A 21227-nucleotide genomic window follows, 5' to 3' on the forward strand; every position below is an offset into this window, starting at 1 on the left:
ATATATATGTGCATTATATGTGTGTAATCACTCAAAAGAGAAATACTTTTGATCACAGAGGGACATAGGGACACAATTATAACCTGAAATTATCTATTGAGTATTTGGCAGTGGCCTATAAACTCAGTACGACATTTTGGCATTGCAGGGTTGGATAAAATTATCTGGAAACTTTGATTTTTGAAATTGTGATTGCTTTTTAATGCAGGTTTTACTTTTTGTTCTGTGTTTGACCCTAATAGATTTTTTAGGATTAGGAGTTCATTTTATTCATTCATCAATACCTAATATAGTACCTGACATATATTAAATAAATAAATATTTATTAAATAAATAAATATTTACTGGATTTGTGAATGATCCAAAAAAATAGGCAGTCCTCGTACGTCTTTGGACCAGTGACCACAATCAGGACTTGTCACAGCTGTCTTAGGATTTCGGAGAAATAATTAATTCTCTATTCCCACCTCCAAAAGTAAGGTGGGGACTCCTGTGTTAGGCTAACCAAGTCCATTACTCATTGGAGATTTTTAGGTACCTTGCAAAGAGTGTTTAGTATCTATCTGGGCACCTTTTCTCACCCTAATATTCTACCAAATATATGAATTGTTGAACCGGGGGAAATTTGTTCTTATTCTGTTTTTATAATGTTTAAAGGCTTTATCAAATCTGTCCTTTATAGTTAACCCTAATGAAGTTAGAGGTTCAACAGACCTCTAGGCATATCTCATTTTGCTTCTGATTTAAATTCCTGTTATCTTTTAATAGCAACTTTTATTTATAGATCTCTTTGTTTTTTAATTCCAATATAATTAACATATAGTATTATATTAATTTCAGGTGTACAATATAGTGATTCAGCGATTTATACATTACTCAGTGCTCATCACAATAAGTGTATTCTTAATCCTCTTTACCTGTTTCACCCTATTTATTATTTTTATTGGGAGAAAATGTACATAATATAAAATTTGACCATTTTAAGAATACACGTCTTTGGCATTAAGTCATTCACATTGTGTAACTATCACCACCATCCATCTCCAGAACTTTTTTTATTTTCCCAAACTAAAACTCCATATCCATTAAGCAATAATTTCTCATTCTCCCCTTCCCTCTGCCCCTGGCAACTACCATTCTGTTTTTTGTCTCTATGAATTTGACCTCACTAGGTATTGTGTAGAAGTGGAATCATACATTATTTGTCATTTTGTGACTGGTTTATTCTCCTAAGCATAGTGTCTTTTGTGTTCATTCATGTTGTGGCATGTGTCCGAATTTTTTCCCTTTTTAATACTGAGTATATATGTATCACATTTTGTTTATTCATCTGTCAGTGGACATTTAGGGTGCTTCCACTCCTGTTAATTATTAAAGTGCTGTATAGAAATAAATTTACTCTATATCTTTGACTTTAATGATAAGCTTCTAAGTGAATGGCTACTTATTCCTAAGTTCTTTAAACTTTATTTACATTATTTGTGTATTTGGGACACCTGGGTGGCTCCGGTTGAGCATCTACCTTTGGCTCAGGGCGTGATTCCAGGATCTGGGATCCAGTCCTACGTCAGGCTCCCTGCAAGGAGCCTGCTTCTCCTTCTGCCTATGCCTCTGCTTCTCTCTCTCTCTCTCTCTCTCTCTCTCTCTCATTCTGTGTCTCATGAATAAATTTTAAAAAATTATTTGTATATTCAAGTAAAATTAATTTTCCTTATAATAGCATATGGCATGTTGAGAAAATCTTACAGAAGTAAAGAAGATGTAGAGCATTTATAACTTCTAACACCAGTGCTTTCAGAGTACTTTTCCTCCGAGTTCTCTGTGGTAAATAAATGTATGGATTGCTTCATGTAGATGCAAGAATTAGTGCTTTTGGGGGAGGGGGTATTTTGTTTTTACTCAAGAAAATGAGAAACTTGACTTGTTGATAGAATAAGAACTTTTCCTCAAAATAAAGTTTAATGAAGGTCAAAGAAATATTCATAATTATTTAATGGTATGAAATAGCCTTATAATTGACTCAAAAATGATGAAAGTATTGAAATTTTATTTGTCCAAAGAAGTACTTATCTGATGATGGTTTTTACATTTAAATTAAATAAATTGGATTTGTTGTAAAAAACAATCAGAATGTGAGCACATTTCTCTTTTATTATAAAACACTTTATGGGGACAATTGTCCACATTTCAGGAGGTATATACATTAAAATGCCTGAAACTCTGATATTCTAAGGAAATGAGTCTAAAGAAATCAGTAGGTAATGATAAAACAAGATGTTTATTGTATGATACCAAAAAACCCCCACCAAAATCTTAAGTAGAAAGTTTAAACTGTCTTGCATGTAGTTATACTATCAGTAAGTGATTGCTAACCAGATGAACACTTAGAGAAATATTAATTTTTTTTGTTGACTTTAGTAGTATTCTTTTCAAATTTCTCAAAACTATTCATTTTGTAAACATCTGAGGGTATCTGTGATTGACTTTAGAACTATATTATTCTGGTTCACAGTATCCTCTCCGTGAAATAATTTTCAGGCAAAAATAGTATCATACTCACTGTTCACTAGACTTGGTTCTGAATTACTTTTAGAATATCTCCAAATCTGGTTTCACCCTCTAAGAAAGATTCATTGCCTATAATTGAGGCTGTCCAAAACCCCATAACGCTAGTTTGCAAAGTGTGTTGAAAACATTTAGAATGTGTCCTAGTGGCAATTTCACCAGAGTAAGTGCATTGCCATAGTCTCATTTCTTAAGTTGTGATCTTGGATATTGAATTTCTTTTGTACAGGTACTTCTCTTTCTTACATATATGTAATTCTTTCTTTGTTTCTGTTTTTCCCTGTGCTTTAGCTTTTTAAATCTTATTTTCCCCCTCTTCCTATCTTTCTATAAGGGGGAAAAAACATGGGTATTATTCTTAAGAGTGGTTTTATTTTATTATTTTTTTAAAGATTTTTTCATTATTTATTAATGAAAGACACAGAAAGAGAGGCAGAGACATAGGCGGAGATAGAAGCAGACTCCCTGCGGGGAGCGTAATGCAGGACTCGATCCCAGTACCCGGGGATCACGACCAGAACCAAAAGGAGACGCTCAACCACTGAGCCAGCCACCCAGGTGCCCCTTAAGAGTGGTTTTAATGGGATATAAAGGCACAAATTAGGTATGTTTCATAGTATGTAAGAGTAGACATACTAAAGAGTCAGTATTCTCAAGTCTTCTAAATACCCAGAAAGAGCCTTTTATTCAACTGACATGTGATTGCCAGACTTCACTGTGATGATAAAATAAGCCTCTTAGGGATTTTCTATTGGGGAGTTAGATATGTTCGGTATCAGGCCAAATGAAATAAAGTATTATTATAATACAGACATATCAAAGGCCTTTGGAGCCCAAAGGGAGAAATTCTTAATTTCTATTTAGAAGTGGTTTTGAGGGATCCCTGGGTGGCGCAGCGGTTTGGCGCCTGCCTTTGGCCCAGGGCGCGATCCTGGAGACCCGGGATCGAATCCCACGTCGGGCTCCCGGTGCATGGAGCCTGCTTCTCCCTCTGCCTGTGTCTCTGCCTCTCTCTCTCTCTGTGTGTGACTATCATAAATAAAAAAAAAAAAAAATTAAAAAAAAAAAAGAAGTGGTTTTGAGCTGAATTTAAATGATGAACAGGGTTTGAATAGTAAATAGGGAAATAATATGGCTAAACTGAGGGAGACACCTGGTGAAAAGTATAGTTTGTGACTGTTGCATGACTAATAGTAATGAGTGTAAAAATCTAAATACAGGAGCAGGTATTTAGAAGTGGATGATTGGGCCATAAAACTGTAAAGGGCAGAGAAATCACTGTTTTCATTGTGTCTAGTGAGAGGGCTGAACACCTAGATATTTGCATAGGTGGGGGGATGGGTGAGTAGATGATGAGTAGGTGGATAGAGTAAATTTCTGAACTGAAGGGACTTTAGAAGTCAGCTAATCCAAAGCCCTCTTTTTATAGATAAGGTAAGTGGGCCACATGCTAGCTGATAATGGGGTTTGGACAAAACCTAGGTATTTTATATTCTCACTGCTAGGTTAGTGAGTATCTTTTCCATTGTACCATGTAACTATCACTTATTTAACGTGCTTTGAGCATTTAAGATAACATTTTACCTATTTTCATACTCATTGTCACTTTTCAGATTTCCTGTTCTTCCCTCATTCCCAAGTGATAGATCGATGAGGTTTGATATTCTGAGTAGTAAAAGGCCTAGGACCAAATTACTATCTACATTTATCATTTACATATATCTTTGACTGGAAAATGAATCCTACTTTCTCAATGATCTAGAATACTATTTTTATTTTTAATCTCAAAGTACTTTTTACATTTGTTAGTCTGCTGTTAATTTATCAGTAATGGCTTTGCTTATCCGAACATTCCTTTGTAGAGGATACTGAGTAGCTAATAACCTGAAAATTCAGTGGATGTCTTGCTATCCAGAAAATCTTCCAAGTAGATTAGGTTGACAGATGTATTTCTAAATTTTAAAATACTCAATATCTTTTCTGTTAAGTGGAGAAAAAAATACCCAGGTTTTAGATTTAATAAAAATATAATATGGTCCTTACATATTTTTCAGATAATTTTCTGTACTATGAGAATCTTTCCTATAAGTGTATTACATAATTAGGTAATGTAGTATTACCTTATAATATAATATATTACCATATATTATACTTATATGAAAGTAGAGAGAGGATTTATTGTTGAATCCATTTTGTCACCATTTCTTAGTTCAGACTCTTCAGCAGTTCTAACATGGACATTTGCCTAATAACCACCTAACTGCTTTTTTTTTTGGCTCTAGTTGTTCCACTGTCCACTTGTCATACACACTGCAGCCAAATTAATCTTCTTTAAAGGTACTTAGGTTCTTCTTTCTCAGAAAGCTTCAGTGATTCTGTTTTGCCTCCCAAATGAAATAATAATTCTATCAGTCAGGGCTTTTCACTTTAATTTAGTAAATACAATTGAGCACGTGCTATGTGTCGGGCATTGAGCTTGGTGCTTTCTATGATGTGGATCTAACCTGTCTTCCCATTTGTTTAGTTTATCCTGGTCCCTCTAATTGAAATATTCTTTTCTTCCCATCCCTCCAGTTTTTGCCTACTCATTATTTCAAGGTCATTTCTCAGTGTCAAATTTCTAATGAAGTCACCTCTAAAACTCTTCTTACATATATCTTTTACATATATCTTTACATATAGCCTTGCCTCAGTGGAATATAATTTTTAAAAATGTATATTTTCCTTGATGCTTTCTTTATTGCTCATTGTCTTACAATACTTTCTACTTTGTATTATGATTGTGCTTATCTGTTATCTCTCCTACCCAACTGTAAGTCCTCTGATCATAGGATCTGTCGGATTGCTCTTGTATCTCTCATAATAACTACTCTGTTTCCTGGTGTATTGTATGCTAAATACATACTCGAATAATTAGATATGTATCTTGTTAGATGGCTAACTTTTTACTTTCAAGGTATTGAGTGAAAAGATAAACTATATTTACTGTTTTAATTTTCTTTTGCTAAACATTGAAGGCTGCATATCATTCATCAGTTTTAAAAATAGCCATATATTAATATATATATATATAATATTTATAGTTAATAAGAGATCTGTAATGGAGAGTCATAATATTTAACTTGCCATGTATAGTGCAGGAGATTTATTGACAAGTGAATTGTTCGTACTATTTTAAGAGTGTTGAGTTTTGTAACTTTAAATAATTGGCCTTTCTCTTTTATAGTGCCTTTGCACAGTATAACTTGGACCAGTTTACTCCAGTAAAAATTGAAGGTTATGAAGATCAGGTATGTTTCATATAAACACGGAATCTGACTTTTCTGTGTTGCATTTATAATGGTTAATATATTCTGCAAGAACTATGAGGTGGTATGTTTAAAGATAAAGTGTTCATTTTAATGATAGCCACTTATGAACAAAATAATTGAAAATTTGGGTTTTTTTTTGTGGAGACCAATAATACTGTTAGCAGAAAGTCCCTTTTAGAAGTATTCAAATGTAATTCTTTTAAGAGTTTAGAAAATAATTGCTTTAAATCTACTTTCTTGTTTTTTATAGGGAAAAAAAATCAATCCTATATTAATCCAAAATCTAGAATATATATTAGTAAGATTTATATCATATTTTGGTTGCTCTGGAATTCTACAGTTCTTCATGTGAGTAACTTAGCATTTAGTAATTATTAAATCTTTTCTTTCCAAAGTGAAAGAATTGCTAAGAAAAGCCACCAAAGATCACTAGTTTTGTGGTTTTTTTTTTTTTTTTTTTTTCTGGTTTAGAGATACTAATAATCAAACAGTGATTGTGCGAAGCACAACTTTCATAAAACAATATTAAGAAGGAACTGGTAGGTAGAACATGAAAGAATTTTAACAATTCTTAGTGACCAGTTATGTCAAAGCTTGCATTTGGCATTGTTCATTATATAATATGTAGTCTTGTATTTACAGGGGGAAAAGAGAACCTAGACAGATGACTCGTAACTGCAGAGAAAACAAGCTTACATATATAGACATGCTTGTGTGTATGTATTCACACACCTACACGTATAAAGCTATATAGTGTTTCATAAATTTATTTTTCTTGGGAGATTTTTTTTGTCTTTAATTATAAACAAAGCTGTATTGTAAATCTTTGTACCTCTGAGCACAGTATTGACCATTATTTTCTTAAAATACATTCCTAAAAGAATATTTGCTGGGTTCAGGGAATGTATTTTTTTTAAATGTTGGTTAACTCCCAAACTCATTTATGAACCTGGCATAATATTAGTACTTAAACCTAATAAAGATAAAACAAAAAGCAAACTGTAATCTCACTTATGACCATAGACTTAAAAACTTTAGATATTAACAGATGGAATTCTGGAATATATCAAAAGAATGACAAATCGAGACTAAATAGATTTTATTATAGGAATGCATGAGTGGTTACATGTAAGGCAATATATTGATCTTATCTATTAACCAACAAAGAGAAAACCTTATCATGCATCAATAGTGTAATCAAGCAGCTAGTCCTCATTACAAAATTCCTAAGTAACCTAGGGATAGAAGAAGGAAGACCTCTTAAGTAGACTGTAAATCACAGTAAAGTCACAGTAAATATCATAGACTACAAGCAAACACTAAAATAATTATAGTTAAAATAGAAAATTTGCCAGGTTTGTCCTCTTATTATTACCTAACATAATGGAGGTATAGCAAATAAGACAAGAGAATGAGAACTTTTAAAGCTTTAGAAACGAAAACTTTTAGTAACAGCATTTATATAAGAATGCTAACCAAAAGAAACTAGTAGACTTAAAACAATTTTGTGAGATGGCTGAATTTAAGGTAAGTATACAAAACTCATTAGATGTCCTCCATTGCACCAAATAAGTACTTTACGCTAGAAATGGTTGGAGGGGTAGGAATTCCATATTAATTGGTTAAACTATGCATCAACCTAGGAATTACCTGAACAAGAAAGGCAAAGGATTGTGAAGAGAAGGGTGATTGTCTTCTTAAAACATAAAACAGGATATGAACAATGGAAAGGCAATGCCACATTCCATTCTGAAAATAGGAAGTTAAATTATTAAAAAATTAAGATATGAATTTAATGCAATTTGATTAGAATCCTGATAGTTTTCTTAATTGGTCAAAACGTTCATGAAGTTTGGGCAGTCTGGGTGGCTCAGCAGTTTAGCACCACCTTCAGCCCAGGGTGGGATTGAGTCCCATGTCGGGCTCCTTGCATGGAGCCTGCTTCTTCCTCTGCCTGTGTCTCTGCCTCTCTCTCTCTGTTTCTCATGAATAAATAAATAAAATATATTTTTTAAGAATGTTCATGAAGTTTATGCAAAAAAATTCCTGCTTGAAAAAAAAAGTGTAAGAACAAAAAGAATGGGTAAGAAAGAATTCCTTAACTAGATAGCTAGAAGATGCTTTACAACCAATTTAAAGTCAAATCAGGATGGTATTGTATAAAGTACACAAATATATCTGTGCTGCAGCATATAGAACCAGAATTTAGTCCCAAAATATATGTAAATTTTTATGGGTGACAAGATTATAATTTAGATACACAAATAATAAAAGATTGGCATAACTGGTTTCTGTTAAGATTAAGTTGAACTCTATCTCATACAATATACAGAAATAAATTTCAGGAGGATTAAAATTTGTAAAACGACTAAAAGTTTAAGAGGAAAGAGTCTACATGAGACAATATTAGGACAGGGAGACTATCTTAAATAAGCCTGGAAACCCAGAAACTATAAGAGAAAAGATGGACATTTTGCTACATAATAGTTAACCATAAAATGAAAAAGATACCTTAAACAAAATACTTATAAATTAATATGAAAACAAAAAATCTCAGATGAAAAATATTTTTTATTTATTTCTTTTTTTTAATTTTTATTTATTTATGATAGTCACAGAGAGAGAGAGAGAGAGAGAGGCAGAGACACAGGCAGAGGGAGAAGCAGGCTCCATGCACCGGGAGCCCGACGTGGGATTCGATCCCGGGTCTCCAGGATCGCGCCCTGGGCCAAAGGCAGGCGCCCAACCTCTGCGCCACCCAGGGATCCCTCAGATGAAAAATATTAAAGAATATTTGCTCACAGAAGAGCAAATGGCCCACACACAAAGCAATATTTAGATCAGTCAGTAGTCAGAGAAATATAATTAAAGTAATGAGATATTTTATACCCATCAGATTGAAAAAAAGAATCATATGCCTATTGATTGTAATATGAAGGGAAGCATATCTTATACACTGTTCATAAAAATGTGGATTGTCATAGCCATTTTTTGGAAATGTATTAAAAATTAAAAACATATAGACCCTTTATCTACTGTCCCCACTACTAGGAATATATTTAAGAAAAATGGAAGCATCTAATGGAAATAAAAACATTAGCATGTAACAGCCTGGAAATAAAAGAGAGGTCCATCAGTAGCAGAATGGCAGAATAAATTAAGTTATATCCACATTATGGGACATTATACAGCCATTAGAAAGAATGATGAGAGGTTTACCAGCTGACTTTGAAGGATTTCTATAAGGTGTTGATATTGAAAAAAAAAACAGATGCAGAAAAATATGTATGTGTGTACATGTTCATTCCATTCTTGTACAAGTGACCCCCAAAACCCTGAATGTGTGTGTATGAATACACAGATAAGTTTTTATTTATCTGTGTGGGATTATATGGCTGAAAAAAATTTAGAAGGATATATGCTGTGTGTACATGATTTTATCAGAGGGATGAGGAAGTCCTGACATAGGTAAGGAGTGAAAGATTGGGAGAGTTGCAAGGGAAGAACAAGAGGGAAATTTTAAAATAAAGCGCAAAGTACCAAGTTTATGCATGTACAACTTAAATGTACATAAAGAAGTAAGTTACATGTTTAAAAATTTGGAAGTCAGTTGAAGACAACTGTCAGTGAATAGATTATAGAAACAAGCAGACACTTCACAGTAGATGGAAAGTATGGGCCTAGGAACAATATAGGATGCACTGAAGAGTATTGTCTTGGATTAAAGCTATTCTTGTAGCCATTCTCATTGAAAGTTATTACCAGTTCCTTAGTTTTGAGAACTGGAAACTGATAACAGAAATAGTAAACTGTTTATAGTTTTAAAACAAAACAACAAAAAAACTCCAGCAACATATTAGAATAGGCATTCTTTTCATCAGGTAGCCAGAAGTTATGGTGGGAGAAAATTAGATCCACTGATCTAAGCTAAGTAACAATAGCCTCATTTGAATTATTATAGTTGTGCCATATAGTTAAGACAATTTCTTAGAGTAGAATTATTTTACAATGTTAAGGGCAAAATTTAAATGAATGTATATTAATATATGTCAGTACTTAAATGCTATTTTAAATACTTTTTTTTTTTTCCAAAATTCATCACATCATTGAAGGTATTGATAACAGAACATGGCGACTTGGGAAATGGAAAGTTTTTGGATCCCAAAAACAGAATCTGTTTCAAATTTGATCACTTAAGAAAGGAAGCAACTGATCCAAGACCATATGAAGCAGAAAATGCAGTTGAATCATGGAGAACTTCAGTAGAAACTGCTCTGCGAGCCTATGTAAAAGAACATTATCCAAATGGGGTCTGCACTGTAAGTCATCAATATGCATATTTTTCTTTTGTCTTATGTAAATATGACTGTTTTTATGATTTCTTGAAAGCTGTAATTTACAGAAATGACATTTTATAACTCACCATTTTTTTCTTTTTTCTTGTTTTATTTCTAAGAATGTTTTTTTTTTTTCAAAAAACTCTAAATAGTAAATATATTATGATTGCACAAAATGGAAAAATGGTTGTACCTTGAATTAAATCCAAGTAGGAATTGTCATATATTGATTACAGCATAATACTATAAGATTCTTTAATCTCATGTCCATAACTCATCTCAGTAAGCTTAGATCAAGGGACGCCTGGGTGGCTCAGCGGTTTAGCACCTGCCTTCAGCCCATGGCATGATCCTGGAGTCCCGGGATCGAGTCCCACATCAGGCTCCCTGCATGAAGCCTGCTTCTCCCTCTGCCTGTGTGTCTGTCTCTGTGTCTCGAATGAATGAATGAGTAAATCTTTAAAAAAAAAAAAAAAAAAAGCTTCCTTTCATTAAGTTACAAGATCTTAGAGCAAATTAAATTATTTGGAAGTGGAATCCTGTCCTTGCCAGTTTTATAATAACCAAGTCTCTTTTTTAATGTGATTCTTTCATAGGTTTAATCTATTTTTATATTTTCAGGATGAAATATGGTAGAAATTAGGAGTGCTTTTCTTTTCCTTTTTTTCATAAGATTGTACCCACGCAGGCTTTTTAGCCCTACCTCCACCCTCCAGTTTGTTTGTGTTTCTGTGATCTTCTCCATAGCCACAGTGATCTTTTGAAATAACCAATCACATCATGAAAGTCCCATGCTGGAAATCATTCAGAGATTTTTCCATTACGTTTAGGATAGAGCCCAGGCTTCTGAACATGGCTTTCACAGCCTTCTGGATCTGACCTCTGTCTGCCTACCTCTAGAACTGCGGTTACCGTATATGCTAGTTTAATAGTTGCTGTCCCAACATAATATTACTGTTAGCATCCCATTTCACTCTCAGTTTTCTGGTTAGGACAAAATTTCATATAATCTCCTTAAGTATCTAGCTCTCAGTAATTATTTGAGGAAAAATTGCAGCATAAACTCAAGTACTTTACAAATTCCTTGAATTATAACCTTGTTGATTAGGATTATTTTGGAAGAATAACTCAAGAATAAATAGGTTGTATTAGAGAGTCCTTATTTGTTGGATTTGGAGGATTGAATGATACAAATGATCTATCACTTATAAAGCAGTAAACAAGAGGTGAAATAACATCATCATACCAACAGGCATTCTCTTAATGACCTTTCTCAGTTATAAGTAAATTAATTTTCTCACCTCTGTCCAAGCACTTTGTAAAATGACTAAAGAAATGACAGCCCCTAAAATTGTGAAGGAAACAAAGATGATAATCACAATGTGGGTCCAGTTTTTGTTTGTGTGGAAAGAACCAGATTAGTATCTATGTGTTTAAAATAAACTGTCTCATTTTTCTTTTATATGTTCCTACCAAAGTGCCATACAATTTTTTTTTTTTAACAGATGTTTAAAGTTGAATATTCTATGGTCCTGAATTCACCCTTTTTATTTTCTTTGCCATTAAAGGTATATGGTAAAAAAATAGATGGACAGCAAACCATTATTGCATGCATAGAGAGCCATCAGTTCCAAGCAAAAAACTTTTGGTAAGTTAAAATTTTGTGCTTCTGGAGAATTTTGACATTCATATCCTTTGTAGTCCTTGCTTCATTGGTTGGACCTATATACCTTTGTGTATAATTGACTAAATGCAACCTAAAAATAAAACTTCAGCCTTTTGACATGAGAAAGATATTTGCTCCACAGTCAGCATAATTATTTAAAGGTAGCAGTAAGGGGCTCCTGGGTGGCTCAGTTGATCATCTGACTCTTGATTTTGGCACAGATCGTGATCTCAGGGTTGTGGGATTGAGCACCACATTGGGCTCTGTGTTCAGCGCAGAGTCTACTTGTCCCTCTCCCTCTGCTCCTCCTGTCTCTCAAATACATACATACCTACATACATAAAATCTTTCGAAAAATAAACAAAGCCAGTGGTAAATCCATTGACACTCAGCGAATAAGAGCGTGTGATTGCATCGAGTGTTTTTAGAGACTTGCAAGCAGCATCCTAAGGGAACATTTGTGCCTGCGAGCAGACCAGTTGGCAGGCCCATATGCTGATTCTGAGAAGAGATTGTTCCTGAATGAGACTTATATGGGAGAGGAGGACAGAGGTATTATGAAGGAAAGAATGATAATTTTTCTGGTAAGCTTTGGGGCTTCTGAAGTAGATGTTTTCATGTTGATTGCTTTGTGCTTGGTTGCCAATGAGGCAGATGACAATCATAATTTCATTTTAATTAAATTATAATTTTTAAATCAAATTCGTTGATTATTCCTTATAAAAGTCCAGTCAGTGGGTGGTAGCCCGGGTGGCTCAGCGGTTTAGCACCGCCTTCAGCCCAGGGCATGATCCTGGAGACCTGGGATTGAGTCCCACATCAGGCTCCCTGTGTGGAGCGTGCTTCTCCCTCTGCCTATGTCTCTGCCTCTCTCTCTCGCGCGCGCTCTCTCTCTCTCTCTCTCTCTGTCTCTTGGGAATAAATAAAATCTTTAAAAAAAAAAAAAAAAAAAAAAAGTCCAGTCACCCAAAGCACTGACTTTCCCTATTTTTTTTGGACCTTTGACAAGTTGTTGAGCCTTTCTATTTTTAGACAAGATGATTTCTGAGACATCTTTATAAAATTCTGAGGCTCTACAAGACTTTATAAATTCAGAATTGAATGAAATCTTTACCTTTATCTTCCTTTTTTGTTAATACATGCTAAGATCATCAGAATAAGTATAGCCATAATATTTGACTTGTTAGCCAGGTTGGTTGGTTGTGCTCTTGAGGGTAAAGTAGGAGGTATCAGTAACCCCGGTGGACTAATTTGGTTCATGGCCCAAGATTGCTTCACTATTTAACCATCCTAGAAATAAATGCAAGGTTACAAGGTTAACCAAGAACATTTGGAGGAATGCAGATCCATTATCACTGAAGGAAAATCAATTCCGTATGTAAACATACGCCTTAATAACAGGCTTCAGTTCCCTAAAAATTCTGGTGTACAGAGTTACTTTTATGGACTTATAAGTATAGTTTCTCCATTTTAGGCATAAAAACATATAGCAGTTACCTACCAATATTGTAAAGAAATAAATCTTAACCAAATCACTATTACCTTATGCAATTTGTGCCAAGATATGCATCATAAAAATCAATCTTGTTGAGATTGAACTTCTAAAGGAAAACTCTTGTTACTAAATTTTACTTTAATATATATTGGAGATGCTATAGTGAATTTACTAATCAGTTTTCAAAACTAGAACTTATTTGAGCTTTAGCATATGTAAAATGAAGATGTTTGTTCTTGAGTTCTCAATAATTTGCTTCATATATCTGAATTTTTCTCCTGTATTACCACAATGAACATTATATCATGGAAGTTAAAAAAGTGACTTCTATTTTTTAGAAAAGATAAATTCTAAATGACAAAGTGCTAGACATCACATATCACAATAATCTCAGTAAAATCTAAATATTTTGCTACTAAGAAATATACTTTAGTTAACCTAAAATATAGATAGAATAAAAATCAAAAGATATTAGTCATAGACATTTAATAGATTTCACTAGGAGATCCCTGGGTGGCTCAGCGGTTTAGCTCCTGCCTCTGGCCCAGGGTGTGATCCTGGAGTCCCGGGATCGAGTCCCATTTCGGGCTCCCTGCATGGAGCCTCCTTCTCCCTCTGCCTGTGTCTCTGCCTCTCTCTCTCTCTCTCTCTCTCTCTCTCTGTCTCGAATGAATGAATGAATGAATGAATGAATGAATGAATAAATAAATAAATAAATAAATAAATAAATAAATGAAATCTTTTAAGAAAAGATTTCACTAGGACATTCTCTTCCTGGTCTCTACTGTTTCTTGATGTTCAGCAGTATTGGAGGTTTAATAAATGTTGAATAAATACACATTTGTGATTACAGCATTAAAGGATAAAATTCATTATCTGGGAGACAAAAATGAGTAACAGCATACTGGTTGCTTGTTTTTAATGTCACAATTTCCTACCATGCATATATGTTAATTTGTATTCCAAAAGTCATTTTGAGGGCAGCCCAGCAGCCGTTTAGCGCCGCCTTTGGCCCAGGGCGTGATCCTGGAGACCAGGGATCGATTCAGTCAGGCTTCCTGCATGGAGCCTGCTTCTCCCTCTGCCTGGGTCTCTGCCTCTCTCTCTCTCTCTTCTCTCTCTCTCTCTCTCTCTCTCTCTCTCATGAATAAATAAATAAAATCTTAAAAAAAAAAAAGTCATTTTGAGAAGTGAGAGGAGGAAGTGCCTTTTATGTGGAAATTTAATCCTAAAACTGTTAGAGAAAAAAAAAAATCTGACACTTAAAACTCCTTGTATAAAGCCTTCCTCTTTCCAGATATCAAAACCTTTGAAATGTATTACTAACCACTCTTTTTAAAATTATTTGGTACTTTATATCATTCAGTAGATGTCAGACTGCATTCACTGTATTTATCAAAGCCCCTGATAATCTAAATATTTGTTCAGTTTATTCTTTTTTCAAATCAAAGTATACTTGACCCACAATGTTACATTAGTTTCATGTGTACAATATAATGATTCCCTAAATTTGTAGTTATGCTGTGCTCTCCCACAAGTATAGCTGTTATTTGTTACCACGTGACATTATTACAGTACTTTTAACTGTATTCCTTTTATCCTATTATCCCCTTATTGATTCCATAACTGGAAGCCTGTATCTCCCACTCTTTCTTCACCTATTCAGTTTATTCTTCTCAAAAATTTTTATTTATTTATTTGATAGAGAGCGAACACACACACGCAGTGGGGGTGGCGGGGAGAGGGAGAAGCAGGCTCCCCGAGGAACAGGGAGCCTGATACAGGACTCAATCCCAGAACTCTAGGATCATGACCTGAGCTGAAGACAAATGCTTAACCTATTGAGCCACCCAGGTACCTCCAGTTTATTCTTAATTAAAGCATAAGTATGTCAGTTGTGAAGAAGTAGCTTAAAACTTTTCTCCAAAAGTAGCTTATACAATTTAGTTTTGAACTGTGTTTTAAGCCTTATAGCTTTAGAATTTTTTAGTTGCATCCATTCTATATGTCTTTTCCATATATGGATGAAGATTAAATGTAGCTCATAACTGAACTTAACGCTTTTGATTCTTTTAAATATTTCAGTGATTAAAAAATGAATATCCAGCATCCATTCTCCACAGTCTCATACTTGTAGCATTAAATTTAAATGTAGAACTTAAAATTTATTCAAATTATTTTCCCTACCTTATTTACAGCTGCTGTTTTTATTTTTAAGGAATGGTCGTTGGAGGTCAGAGTGGAAGTTTACAATCACTCCTTCAACCACTCAAGTGGTTGGCATCTTGAAAATTCAGGTATGAAATAAAGGAAATTTTGTTTACTGATCTCTAGATGATTCTAAACAGAGAAACAACTAATTCTAATTTGTAAGTTTATTTTTCCTTAGTACACAATAATCATTTCTTTTCTAGATCTTTGTTTTGAAGTAATGGGAAAAACAAGTAGTGCTGATTTAATCTTTCAGATAACCTTGCAGTTCATTCCCTAGTCGTCAAAACTATGCAAGGATAGCTTACAGATTCTAAAAATACAGCTAAAATTAGATGCTACCATTTGGTCTGCTCTTCAAACAATTTGTTCATCCAAGCATCCTCTGAGTTTGAGTTGTGCTATTCTGTCTCCTGATTTGGGTGGAATTGGGTGAGGTATAATATTAATATATGTATGTGTTTAATATGTATTTATCCTATGTATATATTTATGTATCTTTTAAGTTTGTGTTGGTTTCCCTAACCAGTGTCTGTAAGTAATTAATTTCAAGACAAAATTTCAAGAAACCCACCATAATTTAATTCTCTGACTCATTTAATATAAACTCAAATGTTTATATAGAAGAACATTTGATAACTAAGACCAAGTATTTGAATATAAATATTACTAAACAAGTTTAAGTGAACCAAGACAGAAAAAAATTGGTCAGCCTTTTCCTTTTTTATTCAATATAGTTGTTAACTTTCATGAAAGGAATTGTGCTAAAAGCCATAAAGGAATAAAGATGAATCAGATATTGCTACTCTATCATCTGACTCCACTGTATATTTCTAGTCTTTATCCTGTTGCTTTTGTCTTGGTATGACTATTGGCTTGGTATGACTAGTCCAGGGGCTAGAAAATAGAGGCTAAAAGCATGGATTTTGAAAGCAGACTGCCTGAATTTGAATCCCAGCTCTGTTATTAGTTGTATGACAACAGGAAGTCATTTAATTTAAGCTGCTTTCGCTTGTTTGCTCATCAGTCTAAAAAAGAAAACAGCAATAGAAAGCTCAGATGATTGTTTGAAGATTAGTTGATATGGGCAAAATGGTTAAAACAGAGCCAGACATGAAGTGCTTGATCAGTGATGACCGTTAACTGTTGACATTATTTTTTCCTTCAGTTAGGCCTCAGTAGCTTTCACCTGGATAATTTCTAAAATGGTGCCACTTTTTTTTTTTTTAATGGTGCCACTTTTAAGCCAAAGCTTGTTGAGAACTGGGATTATCTGTTTCACAGTTCTGTCTTCATCACTTAGCATGATGCCTAGCATGTAATTGTCCCTGAATTTGAGGAATTTTGTTGAAGTGCTAGACTCTTTGCCATCCCCCAATCTACTTTTGACATTGCCTTCATCACAGATGATTTTTAAAGAATTTAAATCTGGATATGTTACTTTCTTACTTAAGACCACTCTCTTGGGCAGCCCCAGTGGCCCATCGGTTTGGCGATGCCTTTGGCCTGGGGTGTGATCCTGGAGACCCAGGATCGAGTCCCACGTTGGGCTCCCTGCATGGAGCCTGCTTCTCCCTCTGCCTGTGTCTCTGCCTCTCTCTTTCTCTCTGTGTCTGTCGTGAATAAATAAATAAAATCTTAAAAAAAAAATAAAATAAAAAAGACCACTCTCACTGGGGCAGCCCAGGTGGCTCAGTGGTTTAGCACCACCTTCAGCCCAGGGCCTGATCCTGGAGACCCGGGATCGAGTCCCACGTCAGGCTACCTGCATGGAGCCTGCTTCTCCCTCTGCCTGTGTCTCTGCCTCTCTCTCTCTTTCTCTCTCTCTCTCTTTCTCTCTTTCTCTCTCTCTGTCTCATGAATAAATAAAATCTTTAAAAAAAAAAAAAAAGAAAGACCACTCTTGCTTATCGATAATCTAGACATATTTGCATGACACACAAGGCCCACTGTTGACTTGTCTTTATCTATTTCTCCAGCCACTCTTCTCCCTCCCTAGTCTCACACACATTCCAGCCATAAGAACCTCCAAGCCTAAGAAAAAAACAAAAAACAAAAAAACAAACAAACTACAGCCTTTCTGTAGTACACTGTTCTCTAAGTTCATTTGCCTTACCTTCCCTGTTCTAATTGTTGTCATACTCATATTGCTAAACCCACGTATTATTGCCTCTTTTCCGAAATCCTTTTTTAAATTTCAGAGAGTTTCAAGACTCTCCGTGTTGAGATTCTCTCTGTACTTTGTACATACTGCTCACTGTATTGTATTGAAGAAAACTAAGGTCAGGGACTCTTTTCTTAAAAGCTGTGCATTCTTAGGACTTTCTGTAATAGCAAGCATGTAATCATTCAGTTAATGTTTATTGAATAAATTCATGTCTGAATTTGAGGAATTAAATGGTTGGTGGAAATGCACAAAAGAGGAGCGATCTTTGGGAGGGAATATGGTGAGCTCAGCTTTGGAAATCTTGAGTTTATTTAGATTATCAAAATATCTGTTAGGTAAAAATGTCCGGCAGGTCAGTGGAGGGCTTGCCTGAATAATTACAGGAACTGCAAATTAGTCTCCTTACAATAGACTGAAGGCAGAGTTATGCTGGAGTTTGAAAAAGGTCAGGAGCTCATCAGAGAAGTCTAGGTTTCGAGCTAAACTTTGCACTGATGTGATTGTTGAAGCCATGAAGATCTTGATGATTCCTATAATGTGTTTTCTGTAATTTCTTTTTCTAATAGGTTCATTATTATGAAGATGGTAATGTTCAGTTAGTGAGTCATAAAGATATACAAGATTCCCTAACGGTGTCTGTAAGTAATTAATTTCAAAATAAAATTTCAACAGCCTAATGCTTCTATAAAACCAGAACAGTTTTGGAATTCACATTTTTAGTAATATTTCTGCTTCAGATTAAAGTGTTTTCAGGTAGATTAAAGATGGTAAGTTACCTAGAAATCTGTACGTAACTTTTTTAAACAGCTTTATTGACATAATTCACATACCATTCAATTCACCCATTTAAAATATAAAATTACATGTTTTTTAGTATGCTAATAAGATTGTACAATCTAATTTTGAATGTTTTTGTCTTCCAGAAACCCTGTACCCATTAGCAGTCATTCCCTATCCCTCTCCCCCACCAGCTCTTTCCTAAAACCCTCCTCAGCCCTAGGCAACCATGAATTTACTTTTTAATTCTATAGATTTGCTTATTCTGGACATTTCATATTAATTGAATCCTATTTGGTGCAAAGAGGTATCTTACTGGGATTTTACTTTACATTTTCCTGATAGATAATGATGTTGAGCATCTTTTTATGTATTATTGGTTATTTGTATATCTTCTTCAGGAAAATGTATTCAGATCCTTCATCTGTTTCTTAATTGGTTATTTGTGTTTTTATTGTTGAGTTATAATTGTTGCTTATATATTCTGGTTATAAGTCCTGTATCACATACAGGATTTGCAAGTATTTCCTCCCATTCAATGTGTCATTTCACTTTCTTGATTGTATCATTTGCAGAACAAGAGATTTTAGTTTGGACCTAGTCCAGTTTATTTTTTTGTTGTTGTTACTTGTGCTTTTGGTATATTAATAGAAACCATTGCCTAAGGTCACAAAGATTTACTCCATTGTTTTTTTCTAAGAATTTTATAGTTTTAGCTCCTAAATTTAGGTCTGTGGTTCTGTACTTAATTTTTAAACTCTGTTGTATTTTTTCCCTCTATTTGGATTACAATTTAATGAAGTTTTTCTGAAATTCAGCTTTCAAATTCAAGAAACTTTGAACTTGGTTTTATTTTCCCACATAGTCCTCTCACACATTCTTTATACTATACATGCACCTATTTCTCTGTGGGATATTTTTTTGCCCCAGTGATATTATTAATAATGTAATATTAATAATGTCACATTTTACATTTCCCCATACACTTTTGTGTTGTAAACCTAAAAGTGCCAAATATTATAAACATCAACTGCTAATATACAAATTAGCTAACCTACAAATATAAAGAACAGTTAATTTTAAGTTTAAGAAAGCATTTGATTTAATGTTAAGAAACATGTGTGAATGTATAAGAAACATTTATAAGAATGCTATCTGAGAAGAGAAGAGAGCTAATATTTTTAAAAATGTTTCATTGGCACTTAGATGATTTCTGCCTTTTTGCTAAATGGTACTCTACTTGCAAAATTTGCCAGTAAATGAAACTAATGTCTGGTTTTCCCTGAGACACTATGTTTAGTATTATTCTATATCATGTGCATACATGTAACACTATTTGCATTACAGAGTACTTGGTACTCTCTTCTTTAGTTTGACAGTGAGCAAAGGTTCTTCCTAAAAGACAGTTGTCTACAAAATTATAGACTGTGGAGTTGTGAGAGGTGGTCATAGTAATTAAACTTGACTGATAAACTTTTTGTGCTGCCTTTCTATTTTATTTTATTTTATTTTATTTTATTTTATTTTAATTATTTATTAATGAGAGAGAAAGAGAGAGAGAGAGAGGCAGAGACACAGGCAGAGGGAGAAACAGGCTCCATGCCAGGAGCCTGAGGCGGGACTCAATCCCGGGACTCCAGGATCACGCCCTGGGCCAAAGGCAGGCACTAAACCGCTGAGCCACCCAGGAATCCCTTTGTGCTGCTTTTTAGAAATGCATTTTTTACTTTATTTTACAGGGTTTTCTTTTCTCTCTCTTTTTTAATGTTTTTGGACAGAAAAAAATGCATGTTATAGGCATGGAAATACATATGTGTAAATATATATTATATAAAGTAAGATATTAGAGAATTTTGCATCAACACTTTTATTAAAAAGTCTAAATTTCTAACTTTTTTACTGTTAGGAAAAAAAGCAAAGAAACCCATATATTGGAATGTTAAAATTTTTCCAGAAAATATTTAAACACTATGGTAAATTCACCTTAAGCTTTAAAATAAGCTTTTTCTAATGTTTTTTTTAAATGTATCATTATGGTGGTAAATACCATTCAGTACATATTTCATAATACTTAGATACAATAGTAGTTAATTAGAAATTTATGACTAACTTCTTATAACTGTAAAGATTATCAAATTCCTATTAAGTGTTATAATGGATTTTCTCATCAATATGTATTATTAAGACTTTGCTGTCCTTACACAGTGAAACCAGGCTCATTCTGTAGACTTTTAAAAATACTTTTGCCTAGTTTCTCTTGGACTTAAAATAACTGATCTTACTGTGTTTTCTCTTTATCATACTTTCCATTTGTGTTATTTATTATAGTAAATCATTAACCATACGTATATTGACATGCCTATAATAGTGGTGTACACAAAAATAAACTCAAAATGTATTAAAGACCTAAATGTGAAACCTGAAACCATAAAAATCCTAGAAGAGAGAAAAACACAGGCAATAATTTTTTTGACCACGAGATTAGGAACATTTTTCAAAGTGTGTCTCGGAAGACAAGGGAAACAAAAAGCAAAAATAAACTGTTAGGATTACATCAAATAAAAAGTTTTTGTACAGTGAAGGAAAGCATCAACAGAACAAAAAGGTAACCTATTGAATGAAAGGACATATTTGCAAATGATATATTTGATAAGGGGTTAATATCCAAAATATATAAAGAACTTAGACAACTTGGCAC

The 21227-nt window shown here is 33.9% G+C and overlaps 1 protein-coding gene across 1 annotated transcript in view; it reads left to right on the forward strand.

Annotated features, from left to right (window-relative positions):
• CAPZA2 (capping actin protein of muscle Z-line subunit alpha 2) overlaps positions 1 to 21227 on the forward strand; it is a 62509-nt gene that overhangs the window by 35452 nt on the left and 5830 nt on the right. Inside the window, exons 4-8 of the mRNA XM_072764855.1 lie at positions 5792 to 5855; positions 9989 to 10195; positions 11782 to 11861; positions 15593 to 15671; positions 18319 to 18390. Of these exons, the coding sequence (XP_072620956.1) occupies positions 5792 to 5855; positions 9989 to 10195; positions 11782 to 11861; positions 15593 to 15671; positions 18319 to 18390 (502 nt within the window). The remainder of the gene's footprint in view (positions 1 to 5791; positions 5856 to 9988; positions 10196 to 11781; positions 11862 to 15592; positions 15672 to 18318; positions 18391 to 21227) is intronic.

This window comes from Vulpes vulpes, chromosome 7 (assembly GCF_048418805.1).
Source record: "Vulpes vulpes isolate BD-2025 chromosome 7, VulVul3, whole genome shotgun sequence".
Taxonomy (NCBI): domain Eukaryota; kingdom Metazoa; phylum Chordata; class Mammalia; order Carnivora; family Canidae; genus Vulpes; species Vulpes vulpes.